At 47.7% G+C, this 21127-nt stretch overlaps 1 protein-coding gene across 34 annotated transcripts in view; it reads left to right on the top strand.

Annotated features, from left to right (window-relative positions):
• Ncam1 (neural cell adhesion molecule 1) overlaps positions 1–8586 on the top strand; it is a 65503-nt gene extending 56917 nt beyond the window's left edge. For 16 of the 34 annotated variants that reach the window (XM_048795882.1, XM_048795881.1, XM_048795880.1 and 13 more), the window contains 4 exons: positions 1160–1367; positions 2400–2516; positions 3428–4240; positions 5348–8586. In XM_048795882.1, the coding sequence (XP_048651839.1) occupies positions 1160–1367; positions 2400–2516; positions 3428–4240; positions 5348–5468 (1259 nt within the window). In that variant the 3' untranslated portion in view covers positions 5469–8586. The remainder of the gene's footprint in view (positions 1–1159; positions 1368–2399; positions 2517–3427; positions 4241–5347) is intronic. The other 18 variants (XM_048795891.1, XM_048795890.1, XM_048795889.1 and 15 more) reach the window with 2 other exon arrangements.
• Positions 8587–21127: the final 12541 nt, after the last annotated feature.

The following is a 21127-nucleotide window of genomic DNA, read 5'->3' as shown; positions in this document are numbered from 1 at the left end:
TCATTATTTCTACACTGACTTATAGGCAGAGCTCTGTGTGAGTTCTTGCTTCCCACATCCCCATTGCCTCCCAGACACTGACCGGAACCACCAAGAGGTCAGTAGTTCCATCCAAAGCAACTAACATCAGTCATGGCCATGCAAGGAACAGAGTATGGGGGCTTTTGTGATAGCATCAATGAGCCCAGGGGACCGTAGACGAACACCAGGGAGCTAGACAGAGGGCCTGAGTCTTTCAGAGTGAGTCCAGCCAGAAATGGAACCAGGGTCCAGGTGCTGCTGGGATGTGAGAATGTGTCCATCTGTGGGTGTCTGTCCTGCATGTGAGCGTGCCTGGGTGTGTGAGTGTGCAGCTCTGGGTGAGCCTGCTGATTTTCCTGAAGTCTGATCCAAGCATGCCAGGCTCCCAGATGGTGAGTATTCCCAGACCCTTCACTTAAAAAAAAAAAACAGGCCCAGGAGTCTTCCATGCCTCCAGAGTCACATGAGCTCCATTTGTCCTCCTGGGATACAGAACAAAAGTGTGAACCATAAGCCCAGTGTACTACAGTGTTGGGCTCTTTGGAGTTATTCCTAAAGGGGGGAGGGAGTGTATCCACATGCCATTGGGCCTTCACCAGCCCCATGGAAGCCCAGGGAACCCTGACCCTCACTATTCCCAGAGCCACAGCCCATCCTGAAACCCAGCAGTCACTCTCTGCCTACAGTGCAAAGCCTTTTGCCCTGGTCTAGGGGGGACACACAGTAGTGCCCTCCACCATGTCTTTATCCAGGCTCCTCAGACACTGCCTGTGGCTGGGCTCCGTCTGCTCCCAGGACTCACCAGGAGGCCAGCTTGTGCATGGGTACAGGGGAGGCTCAGAAGTCAAGGGCTGGATTGGAGATTCATCTTCAGGCCCCACTCTCATCTTGACTTGAAGGAGCTCCGTGCTCCTGTCCCCTTGATAAGATGGAGCTATCATCCCTCCATCTGGAAGACAGAGACAGCCTGTTGCCTCAATACCAGGGTATAGAAGGGCCCCAAGGAAGGAGTCACTCTGGGCATGAATGCCATGGCTTTGAACTCTAAGCCCTACCCGACCCCCAGGGGCTGTTGCTTGTAGGGTCAACGGGCTCCATCTCAGTCTGTTAACCACTGGCCGTCTTTCTCCCACTTAAGCCAATGGCAGCCCCACCTCAGGACTGAGCACCGGGGCCATCGTGGGCATCCTCATTGTCATCTTTGTGCTGCTCCTGGTGGTCGTGGACATCACCTGCTACTTCCTGAACAAGTGTGGCCTGCTTATGTGCATCGCCGTCAATCTGTGTGGAAAAGCTGGGCCTGGAGCCAAGGGCAAGGACATGGAGGAGGGCAAGGCGGCCTTCTCGTGAGTGCAGACCTGCCGCCCTGCCAAGGTCTGGGATCTGCCCTAGCCCAGGAGCCCAGCAGTGGTGCCACCCCCAAGCCATCCGCTGAGCCCTGTAGTGACCTCTCCCTCAGCTTCACCTTCTCCACTTGGAAACACTGAGGGGCAAAAAGCATCAGAGAAAAGCCCCTGCAAACACAGTCTTGGGTCAGGCTTGGGAGCCATCTTTTTGAAAAGCAGACTCTTGGGCCCAACCCACATCCAGCATATTAGAATCTCATGAAAGTTAGGAAATCCCTGAGATACTCCAAGCAGGGGCCTTGTCAGAGTAAAGGACCTGGAAAGGAGCTATGGCAGAGGGATCAGCACTTGGGGACACACTCACCTTGCTCCCATTCATTCATTCATTCATTCATCACTAAGCAAATATTTACCAAGCAGCTAGTTCAAGGCACTGTTCCCAGGCTCTAGGTTACAACAGGGTATGAAACAGATAAAATTTCTATCCTCATTTAGCTGATGATCCAGATAGTGTTCCTCCAACAGCATCTGTGCAGAAACAGATACTGAGCCAGTTAGCGAGAACATTTGAAGATGGTCACCCAGTGGGGCACAGCTTGGGCAGGCTAAGAAAGGAGGGAGCAAGAAAATAATTTCTTTAATCCCATTTCATGCCAGGCACCATATACATGTGTACACATGTGCACATACATCTACCTACTTACAAGTGTATCCATATGTGTATATGTGTGTCTGTTTGAGCACTTATCTACAAGATATTGTGCTAAACACTTCACATGCATTATCACATTTAATTTTCATAACTAGTGAGGTATATGTGATTATTTGCCCCAAGTTACTGGGTGATTACATCAGATACTGAAGGTCCCACAGCTATCAAGGGTCAGTCTGAGACACAGATGCTTGTATCTGGCTCTAGATGCCCACCTGGCCAGCTTGGACTAGGTAGGCCTAGGTACCCTGAGTCATAGCTGCTTTCCTTGGGAATACCCACAATGGCCCCTGATCTCACCAGCTGAACTCTGTCCACAGGAAAGATGAATCTAAGGAGCCCATCGTGGAGGTTCGAACTGAGGAAGAACGGACCCCAAACCATGACGGAGGGAAACACACAGAACCCAATGAGACCACGCCGCTGACAGAGCCCGAGTATGTGGGCAGAGAGGGGCTGACACCTCCTAAGTAGAGTGCACAACCCACCTCGCCACCCTACCCCCCACTTGCCATGCTTCCCACTCAGTTCCCAGCCAAACATGGCAGGCCAAGGTTTTGAAGCCCTTGGCCAGAAGACCTACTTGGCTAGGAAATGCCTGGTCCCTCCCACTTTCATCAGAGGGCATTTTTGGTTCTATTTGGGGTGACTGGGTGCCCTTACAGAACCCCTTGTGCCACAGAAGTTGGGGACCTACCTGGTAAAGTTTCCTGGCCCTCGTCCACTCCGAAGCCTCAGGATCCTCCAGAGGCCCTGACCAGCTGTGCCTGCCTGCCCACCTGCCTGTCTATCAACCATCTTAAGGGTTTAAGGGAACAGAGTTTCACAGGTCCATAAAATCCATGGCTGGAAGAACCCACGGCTCTTAGGAGCCATTGGAACACTTGTCATCTGCTTATTCCTGACTTTCCCCATCACTGGCCTGGGAAGCCCTGCAGGATAGCGGGGCCATGGTGCTCTGGGGCCCTGGAAGCCGATAGCAGGGAGACACTGCACTGAAGCTGCCTCTCCTAAAGTGGAAATCTAGGGCAGGCATGAGAAAGCCCCAGACAGGTCTGTAGGTGACCGGAGCCCTGCGCAGAGAGCTGGAGGGCCATCAGCAGGGAGGAAAGGCTAGCAGGTCCCTTTGAGACTGCCATGTTCTTTGTCGTCTCCTGTGTCCTCTGATGCCCGCCTGGGCTGTACTTCCTCTCAGCGTGCTCGTTTCTCTGTGGGCCTTTGTTCCTGCCCGTGCGTGACTGCATGCCTACCCATGGCCCCTCTCCTTGGCTTCAGCCCTCCTGCCCAGCTTCTCTGTCACGTCTCAGCTTCATTGTCTATTCTCTTCTACTTTCTGTCCTTCCCACAGGCTGCCTGCCGACACCACAGCCACTGTCGAGGACATGCTGCCTTCTGTCACCACTGTCACCACTAACTCTGACACTATCACCGAAACCTTTGCCACTGCACAGAACAGCCCCACCAGTGAGACCACCACCCTGACTTCCAGTATTGCCCCGCCGGCCACGGCCGCGCCGGACTCAAATTCTGTGCCCGCTGGGCAGGCCACCCCTTCCAAGGGGCCCAGCATTGCTGCCTCCTCCCCGCCCCCAGCTTCAGCCCCTAAGGTTGCGCCCCTTGTTGACCTGAGTGATACCCCGACCTCAGCTCCTGCCAGCAATTTGTCTTCTAGTGTCCTGGCCAATCAAGGAGCTGTCCTCAGCCCAAGCACCCCAGCCAGTGCGGGGGAGGCCTCTAAGGCCCCTGCGGCCAGCAAGCCGACCCCCGCACCAACCCCCACCCCCGCTGGAGCAGCCAGTCCCCTAGCAGCAGCAGCCGCCCCTGCCACAGAAGCCCCCCAGGCCAAGCAGGAGGCTCCCAGCACCAAAGGCCCGGACCCGGAGCCCACCCAGCCCGGCGCTGCGAAGAGCCCACCTGAGGCAGCCACAGCCCCCGCTAGCCCGAAGAGCGAGGCTGCCTCCGTCAGCGCCACAAACCCTTCCCAGGGCGAGGACTTTAAAATGGACGAAGGGAACTTCAAGACCCCAGATATTGACCTTGCAAAGGATGTTTTTGCAGCCCTGGGCTCTCCTGCTCCCGCCGCTGGGGCCAGTGGACAAGCCCCTGAGCTTGCTCCTTCCACTGCAGACAGCTCTGTTTCGCCTGCACCAGCAAAGACCGAGTACGGCCTCTCTCTGTCTGCTGTCGTCAGGTTGTGTCCTGTGGTGGTGTGCGTTTGTGCTGTGCTGTGTCCTCCTTGTTAGATGTGTCCTCAGCCTCACCCAGGGCTTCTCGCAGCCAACTGTCAACCAAGGGGCTGGGATGAGGCAGTAACAGGGGCAGGCAGCAGGGCTCCCTGAACGGAGCACTTCCTGCTCTCTAATTAGGCCATGTTAATTATGTTTTATCCTTATCATCCTAGCAGTGCTTCTGTTTTCCCTGGGGGTGCTTTGCAGTGGGCCACTGATGAGCACAGCTTGGAAGGTGCTAGGAGGCCAAGGTGCCCTTATCTGCCACCCCGGGGCCCAGTCAGTGTCACCCAGAACCAGGCTAAGTCCCTCCCTCCGAAAGGCACCATTATGCAAAAAGAAGAAAGTAGCCTCCCAAGGCCGATGCACAGGGAGAATGCTGTCAGCAGCTTCATCACACACTGGCTGAGCTGCCCACCCCCCCACCACCATTCACTCAGGTTTCTGCTGCCCTTAGAGTATCTGGGAAGACTAGGAACTCCCGAATACCAAATGCCTCTGTAACAGTATTTTCTCACCCAACCCAGGTCACCATACAGGTATCATCCTTAAACAGCACGGAGTGGGGGTAGGGGAGGGACAAGCCAAAGAGGTGGTGGCGGAGGTGGGTGAGGGGCAGAGGAGGACCTGGAACCACTATGGGGAACCCAGTGCAGCACACATTACTTAGAGCAAGTTAAGGGGCTCTAAGCAGCTTGTCAAGGTGAAGAACAGGCTGCCTTAACCACCCTATTCCCCTGCCCCAAGTCAAAACAGCCCCAACATCAAGGTAGGCTGCTCTAACAGGAAGGACTCGGGCTTCTGAGCTTAGGCTGCACATTAGAATCACCTGGGGTGCTTTCAGAAGTCACTGTGTCCAGGATTTTCAGGGACACAGCCCAGGCATCAGTGATTCTTAGAGCTCCCAAGTCATTCCAACATGCCTCCAGGGTTGGAGACAAGGGCTGGAACTGCCCCCACCCCCAACCAGGGCCTGGCAGAAGGGGGGAGATGTCTGCAAACCAGGGTCTCAGCCTTGCTGTTTTCCTGATTCTCTGCAGGAAGGGCCCTGTAGAAGCAAAGTCGGAGTCCCAGGAGTCAGAAACAAAGCCAGCGCCAGCCGAAGTCAAGACGGTCCCCAACGACGCCACACAAACAAAGGAGAATGAGAGCAAAGCATGATGGGTGATGAGCAACGAGCAGAAATCAAAATAAAAAGTGACACAGCAGCTTCACCAGAGCATTTCCAATACCACACACACGTGCGCGCGCACACACACACACACACACAGTCTCATTCCTCTAGTGTCTTTTGCCTTTAAAAAAAAAAAAACTAAACAGATAAACATGGGATCTCCTTTTTGTAGGTTTATAGAAAGGGCTCCTTTGTTGCACACTCACTTGTAAGAAAATGAGACCAAAAGGTTAAACCCACAGCCAAACTAGGACACTCCGTTCCCTGAAACCATTTAAAAATCAAACAAAAGGACCCCAAATTAAGAATCTAGGAAGCTAAGGGAAAAAAAAAATCTAGGTTCAGAAAGACCACACTTGGTGTTACCGATTGGCACAGACCAGTTTCAGAGAAATACTTTCAGGCACTGAGACTAACCGAATGAACAAAGTCCACAGTTTATTTTTATACTTTCAGTCGAGTTCGAACTCTGTAAAACCTCATAAATAAGTTATCATTTCTGTTCACTTTGTATTTGTTCAGTATGCAAAGTGTGTCACCTTTCTAGCTGAATTCAGTTCCCACGTAGACTCTTGTTTTGTAGGAAAAATGCCAAATTGCAGCTTCTGGGGGTAGATCTCAATTTGCAGTATTCGGACTTCTTTTGCTTTCTTTTCCTTTGGCTGTTGTTTTGTTGTTTGTGTTGGTTTCCTCCCTTCCTTTCTGCCAACTTTGTTTTCCAGTGTTTACAGGTTGACAAATGTTTGACTTCGGTTGTGTTTAAATGTCCATGTAAAATAGCTGCTTTTTGTTGTTGTTGTTGTTTTTGTTTTTCTCTTCTTTTTTAGAGTTACAAATACCGCCTAGAGGTAGGTAGGATCCTCGTGGGCTTGCTTTAGCACAGGGTGACTTTACAAAAGATGATTGTTTACAGTGGTTCTACCCCCTTTTCTGATTTGCAGTTTTTGCCTGTGTTCAGCTCAGGTGAAAATCCATCTCATTGGAATGGTTTTGCCTTTCTATTTTCAGTTCTTTTTGTGTTTTCTTTGGGGGTTAGACCACTTTCTGATTAGCTGCCACCTGCCTGTATCTGTGACAAAGGATCTGCCTCCCAGGCGTTCTCACCCTTCCTTTTGAAGGACTCCTTAGGCTTTGTTGAATGAAGCAGAGAAGATTGTATAGTTGGGGCTGGTCTTGGTGAACACACATTTATACCCCAAACATCCCCTTTTTGTAGAAAGCCAAATAAAATATATACATCCCATTTCCTTTTGAGCCCAGAATCTAGATTTGAGCGGAAGAGCATGTGTGCTTCAGGGAATTAGTGTCTTTTTTTGGAAATCTGTTGAAGTCAAGTAACATCGGCCTTCTGTTCATTTTAGGCAGCATTTGTAGAAACAAAGAAAAAAAAAAAACTACTGTCTGGAGTCATAACACAACTTTCCTGGATTGGAAACCAAGTGGGGGAAAAATACAGAAACTTTAAGGGGGATGGGAGGGGGGAGAAGGGAAAAGCCAGCCCTTTGTATAGAAATTTTGCTTTTGTTTCTCATTCTACTTTAGAACTGCAAGCTTGTGCACTGTGGATGCGTGAATATTTTAGTGTGAAACGTGTTTTTGTCATAGTATTGAAATAAAACTTCAACATAGTTTGGTTGTGGAAGGTATAGCAGATAGTTCAGAAAAACATTCAGGAAACAAAAATAACTCTTAAAAGGAATCGAAGCCTTTAAACAAAGAAAATAAAATAAAGATGATGATGATGGTCATGAAGAGGATGCTAAATCAACAGAAATTGGTCCTCTTCCGGCATGCGTTCCTTTCCCAAGGTACAAGCAGTGTGAGGCCCGGGGTGGCAAGGCTGCCTCCGCGTCCGCTCTGTGGGCCACTCCCCGCAAGGTTCTGACACTTCTGCAGTCTGATCAGTGGCAATGCTAGATTATAATTTCAAACTGTGAAAAATAATGGTCTTGTCATTTGCTAAATGTGGGGTTATTTTGCATTTTCTCAGCTCCTGGGGATGGAAATGGAGGATCCCAGAATACACAGTCCTGGCCCCTTTGATTCTAGGGTCTGCACAGATCTAGAGTTCAAATGCACAGGCCTTCAGGACCAAGTAGCATGGAGACAGCTCTTAGCGTGCACTGGGCAGAATGGGAGAGGTGGGCGCCTGAGGCAGGGAGGGCCTGGTGGGGAGGGGCCAGCTCTTGGGTTGCCAGGCTGTTCGGTAGAATCGATTCCTTATCTTGTGATTTTAATGCCTTGACCTCCTAGGTCCAGGCCATGTGATACTTCCTGGAGACCCGGAGACACCATGTATTTCACTCTAAGTGGGTGTGGTTAGGCAAACTAATTTTGGTTCTGTTGGTGAGGAAGAGACAGAAGTACAGTCAGCCCTCAGATAACCTGGCCCAGGGCAGCTGACCCCCCAGAACCCTGGCCCACCACGAGCTGGAACCCAAGACTGCCCACACTTCCGTCTGCCGCTCTTGCTTTTACACATATGTTTGTCTCCGCATGCGTGAGCCTTCCGTATCTTTTTCTTTTCTTTTTTATTTTTAAAGAGCAATGCTTCCTCTAAAATCAAAGAGGGAGTCACTTTATTCTCAAGATCTTCTATCTTTTATGTTAAGAGATAAAAGCTTATAATTTTGCTTTTTTAATTTTTGGAAGGAGGGATCAACTCCACCAGTTTCCGTGTCGATGTGTCTATATGTGTATGTGCCATACATATGTATTCACATGAAGACCGGCTTGGCCAAGTTCTGCGGGAGGCACTCAGGTGCCACGGACAGGTCTCCAATCCTGAAGGGCCACAGTGTATATAGAGCAGCTTTGACGTGGAACTCTATTTTCACACTTTTCTATGGAACCTCCCACATCCCAGGTTTTCATCCTAGGCTGTCTGTCTGGATGGCGGTTTTCAAACCTCCATTAACATCCCTACCCAGCATTCTGTACTTCGGGGGCCTTCTCTCTTGTTATAAAACTTTTTACCAAGTGAAACATCAGCACCACCTTTGTTTCCATTCTCACTGGTGTAAATACTGAGTACTAACTGAGAATTTTGACTTTGCATTCTGTCAGAATACTTGTGTTCAATAAAAATTGAAAGAAAAAAAAGCAGTTATGGTCTAACTGAGCTTTCTTTTGACAAAATGAGAGTTTCTATAAGTCAAATGTAGACATGTCAGTGGTGGGGGGGTGGCTTTGGTTGTTTTTGTTGTTGTTTTTGTTTTGTTTTGTTTTCTGTTTCGAACCCTGTTAGCAAGGTCAGTTCACCCCAATGTGTTGAGCTTATGTTGCCTGAATGATGGTGTTTTGTTTTGGTTTTCTCACAGGTGGATAGAGGACTCCTGGTTTAGAAGGGCCAGACATTAGATTCAGAAAGAAACTGTGTTTAAATCATGGTTCTACCACTTCCTGATTGAACTTGGAAGAGTTACCTAATTTCTCTGAGACTCTGCTCTTTAATAGACAGGAAGTACCTAGAGAACAGACTTGGTTATGTACTGGTTGATAGACAAGGCAATATTACAAAGGCCTAGGGTAATGCTTTCTTGGCTCATAGCAGCTACTCAGTAAATGGGAGTAAGTACTGTTGGTATCCCAGGCATGTGATATCATCAAACCCATACCTGAGCTTTGAGATCACAACAGTGAAGCAGATGCAGGAGATGTATTCTAGAATAAGCCATGCCTCCCTCCTATTGCTTCCCTGTGCCCATCAGCATTTAGAGCCATAACTCAGCCCCTAGAATTTATCAAAGTCTCTGAACTAAACAAAGAGGGAGGAAAACTGTGTGGGCTCATGATTCTATATATACTGCTGTCTGGCTGTGTTTGGAAGAAGCAATCACTATAGTTAGAATTATTTATTAAATGATGGAGTTGGGATTTCCTGGAGGAGACCTCACTGAGGAGCCAGGACTAGCAAGGCTCCCAGGGCACCAAAATGTAAACAGGTGCCCACTCTTAGGACTGACTTTGCATGTACATGAATCCGAGAATGATGCCTCCTTCATCTTATATCCCAGGTGCCTCTCTCCCCTATTCTAACGACACAGAGCTACATGCATCTATGGGATTTCCTTTGCCACCAAATTCCAGGTGCATATATCAGGGTGTGAGGGGTGGTGAGAAATAAAAACGTTGCTTATCAAAAGGTGGACAAAACATGAAATGATGACCTCTCCAGCCTTGCATCCATGAGGGCTTGCTTCCAGAACTTTCCTCCTCCAGGTTAGTTTCCTCCCTGATCAACTCAGTATGTATTAAGCATCTGTGAGGTGCTTGGGATACAGCAGTGAGCAAAAGAGCTCTCTGGTGGAAGCTGCATTTAAACACAGGAGTGAGGCAGATGATAAACACAGAGATACCTAACATGTTGTGGTAGTCATTAGGACTGTTCACAAATACTCCTGCTCTCCTTTTCCTCCATCCAGGCACATAGTAGAATTGCACTTCTCTACTCATTTAAAGGCAGGCATGACTATGTGACTTAATGAGCAGAAGTGGTGTGAGTCACTTCCAGATAGAACCTTTGTTATGACCCTCTCCCCACCGACACAACAGTCAGCAATGCTTCAGGTACTGGAAGTACCATTACCTGGGCCCAAAGGAAGGGACGTGGACAGAAGACGCATGGTGGACATGAAGTGTACGTGAATGATAAATCCAGAGTTTTTGAGCGGTGGGCTGGTAAATGCTTGACGGCAGGCTCTCCAAGGGAAGAAGGGGGCAGCACAAACTTTATTGATAATAAAAGATGCAATTTACAAGTAATAAAATGCACAGTACTCTGTTGAAATTGCATATCCCCCATTGATATTCACAGAATGTTTTGGTACATTTTTGCTGAGGTCTTGTGTCCATAGTCAGCCTATAGTTCCAGCTCACAAATAAGTGTAGTTCCAATCTGAATGTTGGTTGATACGTTCAGTTGAAACAATGAAGATCTATGTCAGAACCTGACTGTTTTGAACCCAACTGAAGTTTTGAATCTGGTGTAAATTGCTGAATGTTACAAGAGTACTGTCTCGTGTGTGTGTGTGTGTGTGTGTGTGTGTATGCACGCTGCTCACATTGTATTTTAATCAGCATCATAAATATTTACCCCATCACTTTCTTAAGCACTAAAATAAATAATTCATAGATAAATCAGTCAAACCCTGATTTGTAGCTGTGATCAATTTCAGCAGTGTAGAAATATTTGCAAGATGGCTGACTCCAATCTGGCACCCCCCAAGTGAAGAGTTAGGTAGAGACGCACAGTAACATGTCATTATACAGTATTCCCACCATGCAGACACAGTGGACATAAATGCCTTCAAGGGCATAGATCACAGTAATATGTAATAAAAATATTATTATTTTAACAAATGTAAAATGTAATGAAATAATTAAGGGGTACATAGCTAATTGTAAGTTTATATAATTTGACTTGTAAAAGTGGCTGTGTATAATAACTGGCTCACAAACATCCTGAAAATTTAATGATTGGCTCTCTGAACCAGGTAAAAGCTGGGTAACCTTACATTTTAAGCCACTTAATTTGAGGGTTTGTTACCATGGCATTATTTAACCTGCCATGGCTAAATCAGGAAATAGGGAGTGCTATAACTACAGATCCAGGAATTAAGGAATTTGGGAGTGTTATTATTTTATAAGGCAGGTAGAGTAGTCCTCTGAAAGATGACATTGAGCAGCCGCCTGAAAGAAGTGAACCTTGCAAATATCTGAAGGAAGACAGGGGAACAGCAAATGCAGAAGATCCTGAAGGGAGGACTTGGTCGTATCTTTGAGGAAAGGCAAGGAGGCCAGGGTGGTGGAGAAGAGAGCAAATGAAGGAGCAGGGCAAAGAATAAAGAGGTAGGAGGTAAGTCAGAGGCATTTGTGAGAGAGGGCACACAGGATCTTCATAGCCTTGTTGGAATTTTTCCTTTTTCTTCAAGTGAGATGGAAAGCCAACTCTGACGTAACCCAAGTTTTAAGGTGATCACTCTGGCTGCTGTGTGGGTAATAGACCCTGGGAGGGCAAACGAGGAAGTAAGGACAGCAATTTGGAGGCAGTGAACCAGATGGGACAAGATGGCAGCAAGCTGGTTCCAGTGGAGGGGTGGGCAGTGGCCAGATTCTGGACATATACTGAAGGTAAAGCCAGGCAGACTGGACAGGGGAGTGGATGTGAGGTTTGAGAGAGGTATGGAGTCTGCCTTCAGACTTGAGGTCTAACCAACTGAAAGGATGGAGTTCCATGTATATTCTACAGGAATAAAGGAGAAACCTCTTAGGGGGATGCAGGGTTTGGGCACCTTAAGTCCAAGATACCTGTGATCACCCTGGTGGAGTTTTTGAGATTCATGTTAGACAGTCACGGAGGAACTGTCAGCATATAACTTGTATTCAAAGCCCTCAATATAGATTGAGAAGACACTAGAACGGACCGCAGAACCAAAAAGAAAACTCACAGGCTGCCGTGGGCAGCTACTCCTTGGTCCCTCAACACACAAGTTCTTGAACTTGCATCCACTGTCCTGCTGGCTGGTATGCATGCAAGATTTTAAATTTGTAGTTAAAAAAAAAATATTTCCTGCAAACCTTGTTACTCTGGGCATTTCTGTACCCACCTCCACACTACTGAGTGCCCCCATCAGGCACTCAGCATTGGATGACATTTGAAAACACTCCAGGGAGATCATCTGTGAGGTCCATCCTTGTAGGAGGAGCCCCAGCCCCGTCCCTGGTGCTCCTGGGGTGCTCCTGAGCAGGGTGCCTCTGAATGACGGAAGTCACTCCAACAGAGCCAGTGAGAGCAAGGCTCCTTCAGATCCCTCCAGGTAAGGTCTCCTGTGAGCTGAGCTTGGATGGCCAAAGCTAGATAATGAGGGAGGCCCCACTGGATTTCATTTAGTAGCCTCCAATCCATAACTCACTCTGCACCTACGCAGAATGGGAATCTCATCATGCTACTACCCCGACCCCTCCTGCCATCGAGATCTTCAGTGGCTCACAGCTTCCCTCAGTAGAAAGGCAAATTCCTCAAGAAGATTGACACAGCCCATCTTGGTCAGGCCTTGCTTAATGCTCATTCTTCGTGTTCCTCCAGCTTGTCCCTGCTCAACTATTCGTGTGTCCTAAATGATCCACATCCTCTTCCACCTCCCAGAACTTATACGAATCATGTTTCATTTCCCTTCCATGTCTGAAACTGTTAAATACTTTTGGACTATATTTTGAAGATGAATACACAGCTTATGGTCACTTTAATAAGAGTTTTCCAAGTTCAGCTCATTTGCCTGGGTCAGCATGCCCAGGGTACAGAATACTTGGGGTTCAGGATGCCCAGGCATTCTCTCTGACCATAGAGCCCCAGAAGAGGAAGGAATCTCTCTGACATTCCCTATATAATTTTATGGGCCTGTATCTAATGTCAGCTCAAAGGAGCAAGAAAGGTGGCTTACCAGAGCACTGGGATTCTGGGGAAAGAGGTTACATGGTCATTTGGGAGTGGGATGATTATGATGGGGCCAGTAGAAAGAGCAGAGACTTTTAGGGAGTCCAGGCTAAAATCTAAACACCAGTCAGGAAAATACTCTCCAAGGAGAGGCAGCACATAGTTCAGTACTTTAAGTTCTTGATTCAGCTAACTTTCCGGAAATCTTGCTTGCAGAAGTTCTGTGGCATGGTGGTGGTCACCTGGGTGCTGGGGCAACCTTCATGGGGTAGGTGGTATGCAGAACTATGAATTAGAGTTTATTTCTCTTTGCCATCTCCCTACAAGTCTGACTTAATATCAGATGACAAGGAAAGAAAGGAAGGGCAAGAATATGGCTGTCTTCCTATTAGACGTGGCCGTGGAATAATGAAGAGTGATTACAAACATGGACAACTGCAGAGACAGAACTGGGAAGAGAAGACACTCAGATAATACTTCTCTCCCCCCTCCTACACTCCTCAGGTGGGTTCTGGGATTTCCCTAAGACAATCAGCAAACCTGCCTCCACTTTCACCTCTGCCATCATTGAGTGTCTCACTGCTGTCCTTACCTGGTTCTCCCTGGAGACACTGATTGCTGGAGACTGCTAATTATTCTGCACCCTGAGTGTCCTAGTGTCTAGGTTTAGGAGCCAGGCATTTTCTGCTCCTGATTGTCACTCCCAGATAATCATTCTCTCTTACCTGGTAAACATCAGGTCCCTCAGGCTGCCACTGCTGTGTGCACGCTCCTGACTCTGCCCCTTACTCTGATGACCTGGTCTTTTGCCTCTGGACCCCCTCTCTCCTCAAGTTTCACCATAGCTCTGGGTGACTTCAGTACCATATGTGGCCACCCCTCCAGCACTTGACTTTGTCGTCTACAGCAACCTCCTTCACTCCACTTAAGTCATCCCATCTCCTGGCCAAACCCTGGGCCTGACCCTTTCCCCAGTGATCCAGCTGAAACAGAAGTTCAGATTCTCTGCTGCTGTCCAACTCTCCCTTTGGTCCAGCCAGCTCACTCAGCTGCCACCACACATGAGTCCTTTGTCCCCGCTCAGTCCTTTACCAATATTCTGACTTCCAGCTTCAATTCCCTGGTACAGCATGTCAACTGCTCACTCGCCGATAGCAGAAACTCACTTACCTCAACAGGCTCATGTTACATCTCTCTTATAAAATTCTAGCTCTGGAAAAATCACCTGACTACCAAGTCTTTACTTACTCCTGGTCAGTTGGGTGCCATTTCACCAAAAGCCACATCATCAGGCATATTCCCATCAACAACCAAGGTGGTTCTCAACAAGGCTGTCACCACCACCTGAAAATCCTACTAATGTTCTCAAATTCTCCTCTACAAAAATGTCATTACTTTCCCCAAACCAGGCACCCCTTTCATTTTGGTTAGTGATCTTCTTCTAAAGGAAAAGAGAAGCAGTCAGGAAGGAACACCCTCAACTCCCCACACCAAACCTGTAAACGCACCGGCACCCACCGTCTCCTTTCTTCCTCCTCCTCCTTCTCTTTAGAGGCAACAGTAGCATTTCCCCTTTCCAAAGCCAGTCCCTTTCCCTGGGTCCTGGCCTTTGTCTTCTACCTTTAAGAGGGTCTTATCCATTCAGTGTCCATCCAACAAGTGGTTACTGAACATCTACCAAGGCCAGGAATGTTCTAGATCCTGGGGAACCAAAGAGCCACCCCACAGAGCTTGTGTTCTGAATATTTCAATCAAGGATAACAAGCACCATGATGAGACATACCATATGTGAGATCAGGGGCCAGCAAGCCACAAGACAGGAGCTGCTGTTTGACACAGGTCAATCAGTGCTTTCTCCAGAGAGGTGGCGTTTAAGCAGAGACCTGAAAAGGAGAGGGAGTTTGCATTCTCAGTGCAGAAGTATCCCCTTATCCACGTGTTCATTTTCCTTGGTTTCAGTCACCTGTGGCCAACTGTGGTCTAAAAATATTAAATGGAAAATTCCAGATAGAAGCAATACATGAGTTTTAAAACTGCATGCCATTCTGGGTGGTGGGATGGAAGTCTTTTATTACAGTATATTGTTATAACTAGTTATCATTGTTAATCTCTTACTGTGCTAATAAATAAATTAAACTTCATTGTCATTATGTATGTATAGGAAAAAACATAGTATTACACATATCCACATATTCAGTGCTAACCAGTGAGGGTCTCCAAATATATCCCTTTAAGAGAGGGGATGCTTCAGTACTGGGAGCCCTACTCTGCTAGCTCCCTCCCTCAGGCTTGTGTGGTGGTAAGATTCTCAAGTGAATATAAAATGCATTTTTTAATGTTGAACTTATTTTCTCCTTCAATCTGCCACCTCTTGGGGTGGTCAAAGTTTAATCTCCATCAAATTAGGGTCCCACTTCTCAACCATCTTAATATTGCTGATGAGACCCCCAGTTACCTCTCCAGCCCACCTCATATTGTTCTTCCTCCACACTCGGTGTGCCAGAAATAGGATGGTATTTCCTTGACCTGGGCCTGCTCTTTCTCCCCTCCAGGGCCCCTTATGCCCAAGTGCTTCTTGCTTTCTGAGATGTTCTCTCTCACCAATGCCCCCACCAGTCCTTGACTCTTATTCATCCCCAGGTCTCAGTTTAGGTATCTTTTGATCAGGTAAGTCTTCTGTCACCTGATCTAGGCTGCATCCAACTGTTTTGCATTCTGTCCAGGGCAAGTATACAGCTGGCATTCGCGAGTTTGGTGGTATCAGATTGTTAAAAGATACGTCTTTGCAGTTGTACATAGCTGCTGTCACCCCAGCCCCCTCCATAGGAATCTCCAGGTGGCTCATGACCCCGCAACTCCAGTCAGGTAACACCTGGCCCAGAGACGGATCTGCTACTTTGACTGGTATCCATGGAATAGTTGGTGAAATATCTTTGACACATGACTTGGTTTGTAGCCTAAGACCCCATGCTTCACTTAATCTTTGTTTCATGTTTTCCTTTCCCACCAAATTCTAAAATCCCCTAGGCAAGTCCAATGTCTGTCTTATTGACCACTTCATGCAGCACCTCATGCTGCACCTGCCACAAAGCAGGGACTTGATATTTGTCAGCCTCATGAGTGACTGCAGGAATGAACGCAGGAGTGAAGCCATAGTATATAATGGACACCAGCCACCTGCTGGGTTCATCTCTCTGTGTGTGTGCGCGCGTGCATGCATGTGAGTGCGCACGCTCATGCACATGCATAGGGCTCTACACCTGGCCAGGGAAGACAGTTTTGAGTTACAGCCATGTAGCAATGCCCACTATGCAGCACTCTGGAGGAAGTCCACACCTGGGGAAGGAATGAGGTCGGGTCTCAGGACTCACATGTGGCTAGAGAGGGACTCTTCCTGCCACAGCTCCTGGTCAGGGGTCACCACTTTCTTCCTGCCCCAGGCTAATGAACATGACCAGCCAGCAAGTGGCTCATCTCTGATGAGGGCAGAGCTGGGAAGATTTAGATGAGGGGACCCTGGAAGGCAGGAGCATCTGATGAGTCAACCTGTGTCTGTTTCAAAGCCAAGGTTATCAGAGTGATGAGGTTGACAAGCAAAGCTGGAGACTACTTCCTTGGAGTTGCTCTCTAAAGGGGACCTCTCTGGGCTGGGAGGCTGGGAAAGGACAAATAAGAGACTGGGTGTGGTCAGGAAGGGTCTGCCAGTCGCCAGGTCTTGGTGTCAGTGGTCAGGGACAGCACGGTGGTTTCCTCTCCCTGAGCAGGGTGCCAGGGAGAGTGGCTGTCAACTCCAGCTGAGAACAAGATAAGCCACAGGGTCCATCTGTCAGCTGCTTCTCCTGATGATGGTCATCTAGAGTCCCTTGGGAAGTGGGCAGAGAGTGTGAGGGACAAAGCTGGGCCCATCTCTCAGGCTGACGGTTGATGAATCTTCCCAAGATAGTCACAGTGTGGAGCCTGGGGATCTAACTCACAAATCCTGCCACACCCTTGCCACGTGTCCTCATGCTGACGAGGAAAGAAAGTGGGTCTTCTGAGACAAGGACAGGGATGCTCACAGACAGCCAGCTCTGAACCCCACAGCCCAGGCTTGAAGATAGTGGCAGCTTTCCTCCCCAGATGCCCTAGGCCACGCTCCTCCACGGTCCCCTACACCAGCCCCATGAGTCTCCTAAGGCATTTGTTTAAATTGCACATTCCTGGACTCAGTCCCAGAGATCCTGATGCTCCGGGTCTGCGGGGATGAGATTCTATTGGAGGTGAGCCTGGATGGCACGCAGGGAAAACGCAAGCAGACAGGCAGCTGGGGAATGTCTCAGCTTTGGAGACACCTGGCTGAGGTCCTGACCCCGTCCAGCCAACAGCTGGGGAAATGCTTCTTCTGGAGGCTCTGGAGCCCCACACAGACAACAGGAAGTGCTGCTGACACACCCTGGAGTCTGGACATGAGCTGCACACGTGCAGAGGCACAGCGCCCTTCACCATGCACACCAAAGGCAGAGCTCGCCTCCCAAATGGGCCATTTGAGGAAAGAGAAGCTGAAATGGTGTCATGTCACAGGGGCAGATGTAACTTGAGAATCCAAAGCTCCTCCTGGCAGTGAGGGGGCTCAGCAGCAGAGTGTATTTTAAACAGAAAAACCAAAAGGGCTATGGGATTTCAATTGGCTCTAAATGCAATATGAGTGGCGATGCAGTGTAGACACTCAAAAATACTTGTGGTTTTGACATTGACAGTTTGATTTTTATGTAACACTTCTATAACACTACATCTGGGACTGCTTCAGCACTTTAAAAACATTTACTCATTTGGTCCTTAGAACAATTCAAGTGGTAAGCACTAGTATTAACCCCATTTTATAGACGAGAAAACTGCAGCACAGAAAGATTAGGTCATACATCCAAGGTCATGCAGCTAGTAAGAAACAGAGCCAGGATTTGAGCCTTGTCTAAGGTATTCACAGTGAGGAATGTGCAAACCACCTCCCTGGCCTGTCCTGGTCATACCCTACTGTGGAGCAAGGTGGTAGGGCGGCAAGGGCAAAATGCAGACTTAAGTTGCTGTCTTACCAGGCCGTCATTGAGAAAAGGGAGTGGACCAAGTATAAACTAGACTCAAGAGAGCCTTGATGACAGGAACACTATTTCATACACACAGAGGGTGGGCAGCCACACTTTCTGGCTTGTGGGGAGACCAACCCATCATAGAACAGATGACTTTGTTTAGATCCAGATTCCTTAGATGGCAATGAACTTGAACTCCCACTGTAGCTGGGAGCACTGGATACGGGGGGAGCAAACTGCCCGCATAACTATAACAATTGCTCGAGTTCACCTTCCAAGGAGAGGCAGTTGGCTAAGTTCCAGGTCAGAATGCTCAGAGGGGCTGGGTCAAGCTGAAAATGGGATGCCGAGTAAAAGGGGGGCTCTTTAGAGAAAAGTGAAATTTCCCACATGAAACCCTCACCTGCCATATTACTCAAGGCTTACTCCCAAAGAAGCCCCGACACACTGCAAGAAAACAGTGTGGTATTTTCACTTACTCATTAATTCATTGCAGGTTAAATATTTATTGAGCACCTGCTATATGCTGGCACTGTGTGGGATCATGGGGGTACTCTGATGAATATTATAGATAGTGTCCCTGCCCTGATGGAACTCAGAGTCCAGCTTGTTCAAATGATCACAAGCTCCAGAGAGCAACACACCTTGCATAGGAATCTTGACTTTGGTACTTTTCCAAACTGTGTGACCAGGGGCAATGTACCCCACTGAATATGTTTGCTTCATTTATAAATCCACCCTCATAGAATTGCTTAAGACTGAAAGAAGCTCAGTGTTTGACATAGGATCCATCAGCATTAGTACTTATATTAGCCATGATTCTAAGCTGCAAGCAACCAAAGTGGATTCTGGCTGATTAAACTAAACAAGCTACTGGGTGGTCACAGAATTGTGGCAAGCCTGGAAAACAGGGCTCATGCCATGCTTCCAAAAGCAATGTCCATACCAGTACTGCACAATTGCCCACTCTCCCCCCAGGCAATGCCATCTCTGGGTCAAGAAATTGATCATCCAGCTATAATCAACTGCACAAAAGAGCAGGGATGTTCCACAAGTGCTGGGCAGTCAGAACATGACAAATGTCCTCTGGAGTCTCTCTCCCAGACTGTTCACTAGATATACATCCAACCTCTTGCCAGTCCTGTGAACTCCTGGTAGACTTGCCCCAGACTTGTAAAACTTCCCTGTAACCCTGACACACCACTCAAGTCCTTCGTACACATCTACATATGTGTGAGGTACCCCCATACCCAGGATCAAGTGGAATCTCCCGCTGGCAGGAAATGTAAGAGGGATCTCTAAGAGGCAGGCTCCTGGCCTGGCGTCTGGCCCAGAAGAGCACAAAATGGGCTAAGGCTGCCACCAAGTGGCCATCCTATGAATCACAGAAAGACCTGGCCTTTCTTCCAATCTGACCACCCAGGCAGAAAGCAAAGGCCTCCTGAGGGGCCTGGGGAAATAGCTCTCCTCCTCCTGCTGAATTGCTCCTGAATTGAGCTGTCTACAGCCGCTGAACTCCAAAGGAGGTAATGGTACCCAGCACTGATCTGGCACCCTACAGTGTATAAAATGCTTTCACGGAGTAGGAATAATTACATGATGATATTAATTCTTGTTACTCCATACCTGACACTTTAAAATGCCATCTCGTAAACCCCTCAGCAAATCTGTAGTGGACACCTGTATCTACACAGCTGGTATCTATTTTCCTTTCTTCTCTTAACTGCACTTTGATTTTTCTTTGGGAATGTTCCACCCACTGCTAGGACTTACCAAAACTACCATCAGGAAAGAAGTTCTATTTGAACCCATAAGATGTCTTGAGCTTCCAGGTGCCAGTCCAAGGGAAAGGTTGTCTGTCTGGGATTCTAACCAACACACAGGAAACACAACAAACCTTCCCTTTAGCCCCAAGGGTTGGCCATGCTGGAAAAGTCTCTGTACTTTTCAATTTCTATGAACCAATAAATAGTCTTCCCCTATTCAGAGGTCAATTTGAGTGTTGTTTTTTTAAAAACTTGAAGCCAAAAGAATAGTATTCATTCTTATTTAATAAAATAATGTCATAATAGGTCCAAAAATGAACTGTCAATGCCAAAGTAGCAGGCAACGTTCATTCAATATCAGGTACTACTACCCATTTTGCTAGAGACTGAATGTCTTTGTCCTAAAATTCCTAATCCCCAAGGTGAAGTGTTATGGGGCAGAGTCTTTAGGCTGTGGTTTGTTAATGAGTGTGGAGCCCTGTTTAGTGCTTTTATAAAAGAGACCCTGAGAAGCTCCCTCCTACTGTCTATGATATGAGGAGGCAGGGGGACTCAGATATCTATGAAGCAAGAAGCAAGTCCTCATCTGCCAGGGCCTTGATCATGGACTTCCAGCCTCCAGAACTGTGAGAAATAGATTTTTGTTGTTTATATTATCAGCCACACAGCTTCTGTTTGTTTGGGTCATAGCAGCCTGAACTAAGACACTGTTTTAGGAGCTGGCGATACAGGAGGCACCAAAGCAGACATGACCCATGTTCTCCTGAACTAATGTTATTGTGGCGATGCCCCAATAAACAATTCAGAACACACAGCTTTGCAGAGAATTAAAGAGAAGGACGTAATTAAAGAGAAGGACATGATAAAGCATGACCACGTGGCTTCTTCAGAGTGGGTGTCAGTGGGTGAGGTGATGAAAACGTGCTGTCAGTTTGGTTCATGGAGAACTACTTTTCCCAGAACCCTCTTCTTTCCTCTCCACTCTGCCGCAGTACCAGGCAAACTCCTCTCTCCCCTCTCCTATGCTTGTGTTGTGTACTGTGCAAATCTCCACTAAAGCATTCACGGGATTACATCACAATGGCAGCTCTCGCAGGTTTGCATAGAATATCGTAAACTCCTTGAAGACTCTTCACACCCTTGTCCATTTCCCAGGCCGCCAATGAGCTACTCAATATGTTTGTTAAAAGGTTGAAAGGATGAATGAATTAACTAGAAACTTAGAGAAGAGGCTGGTTTAGAACAGCAAGTTTGGGGTTTTACTTTCAGGCTTTTAATTTGGAATAATATTAGATTTACAAAAGTTCCAATGCTAGAACAGAGAGTTCCTGTATACCCTTCACCTATGTTCCTGTAATGTTAATATCTTATGTAACCAGGGG

This window comes from Marmota marmota, unplaced genomic scaffold (assembly GCF_001458135.2).
Source record: "Marmota marmota marmota unplaced genomic scaffold, marMar, whole genome shotgun sequence".
NCBI lineage: Eukaryota > Metazoa > Chordata > Mammalia > Rodentia > Sciuridae > Marmota > Marmota marmota.
The sequence above is the reverse complement of the archived record's forward strand: the minus strand, read 5'-3'. Positions and strand labels throughout refer to the sequence as shown.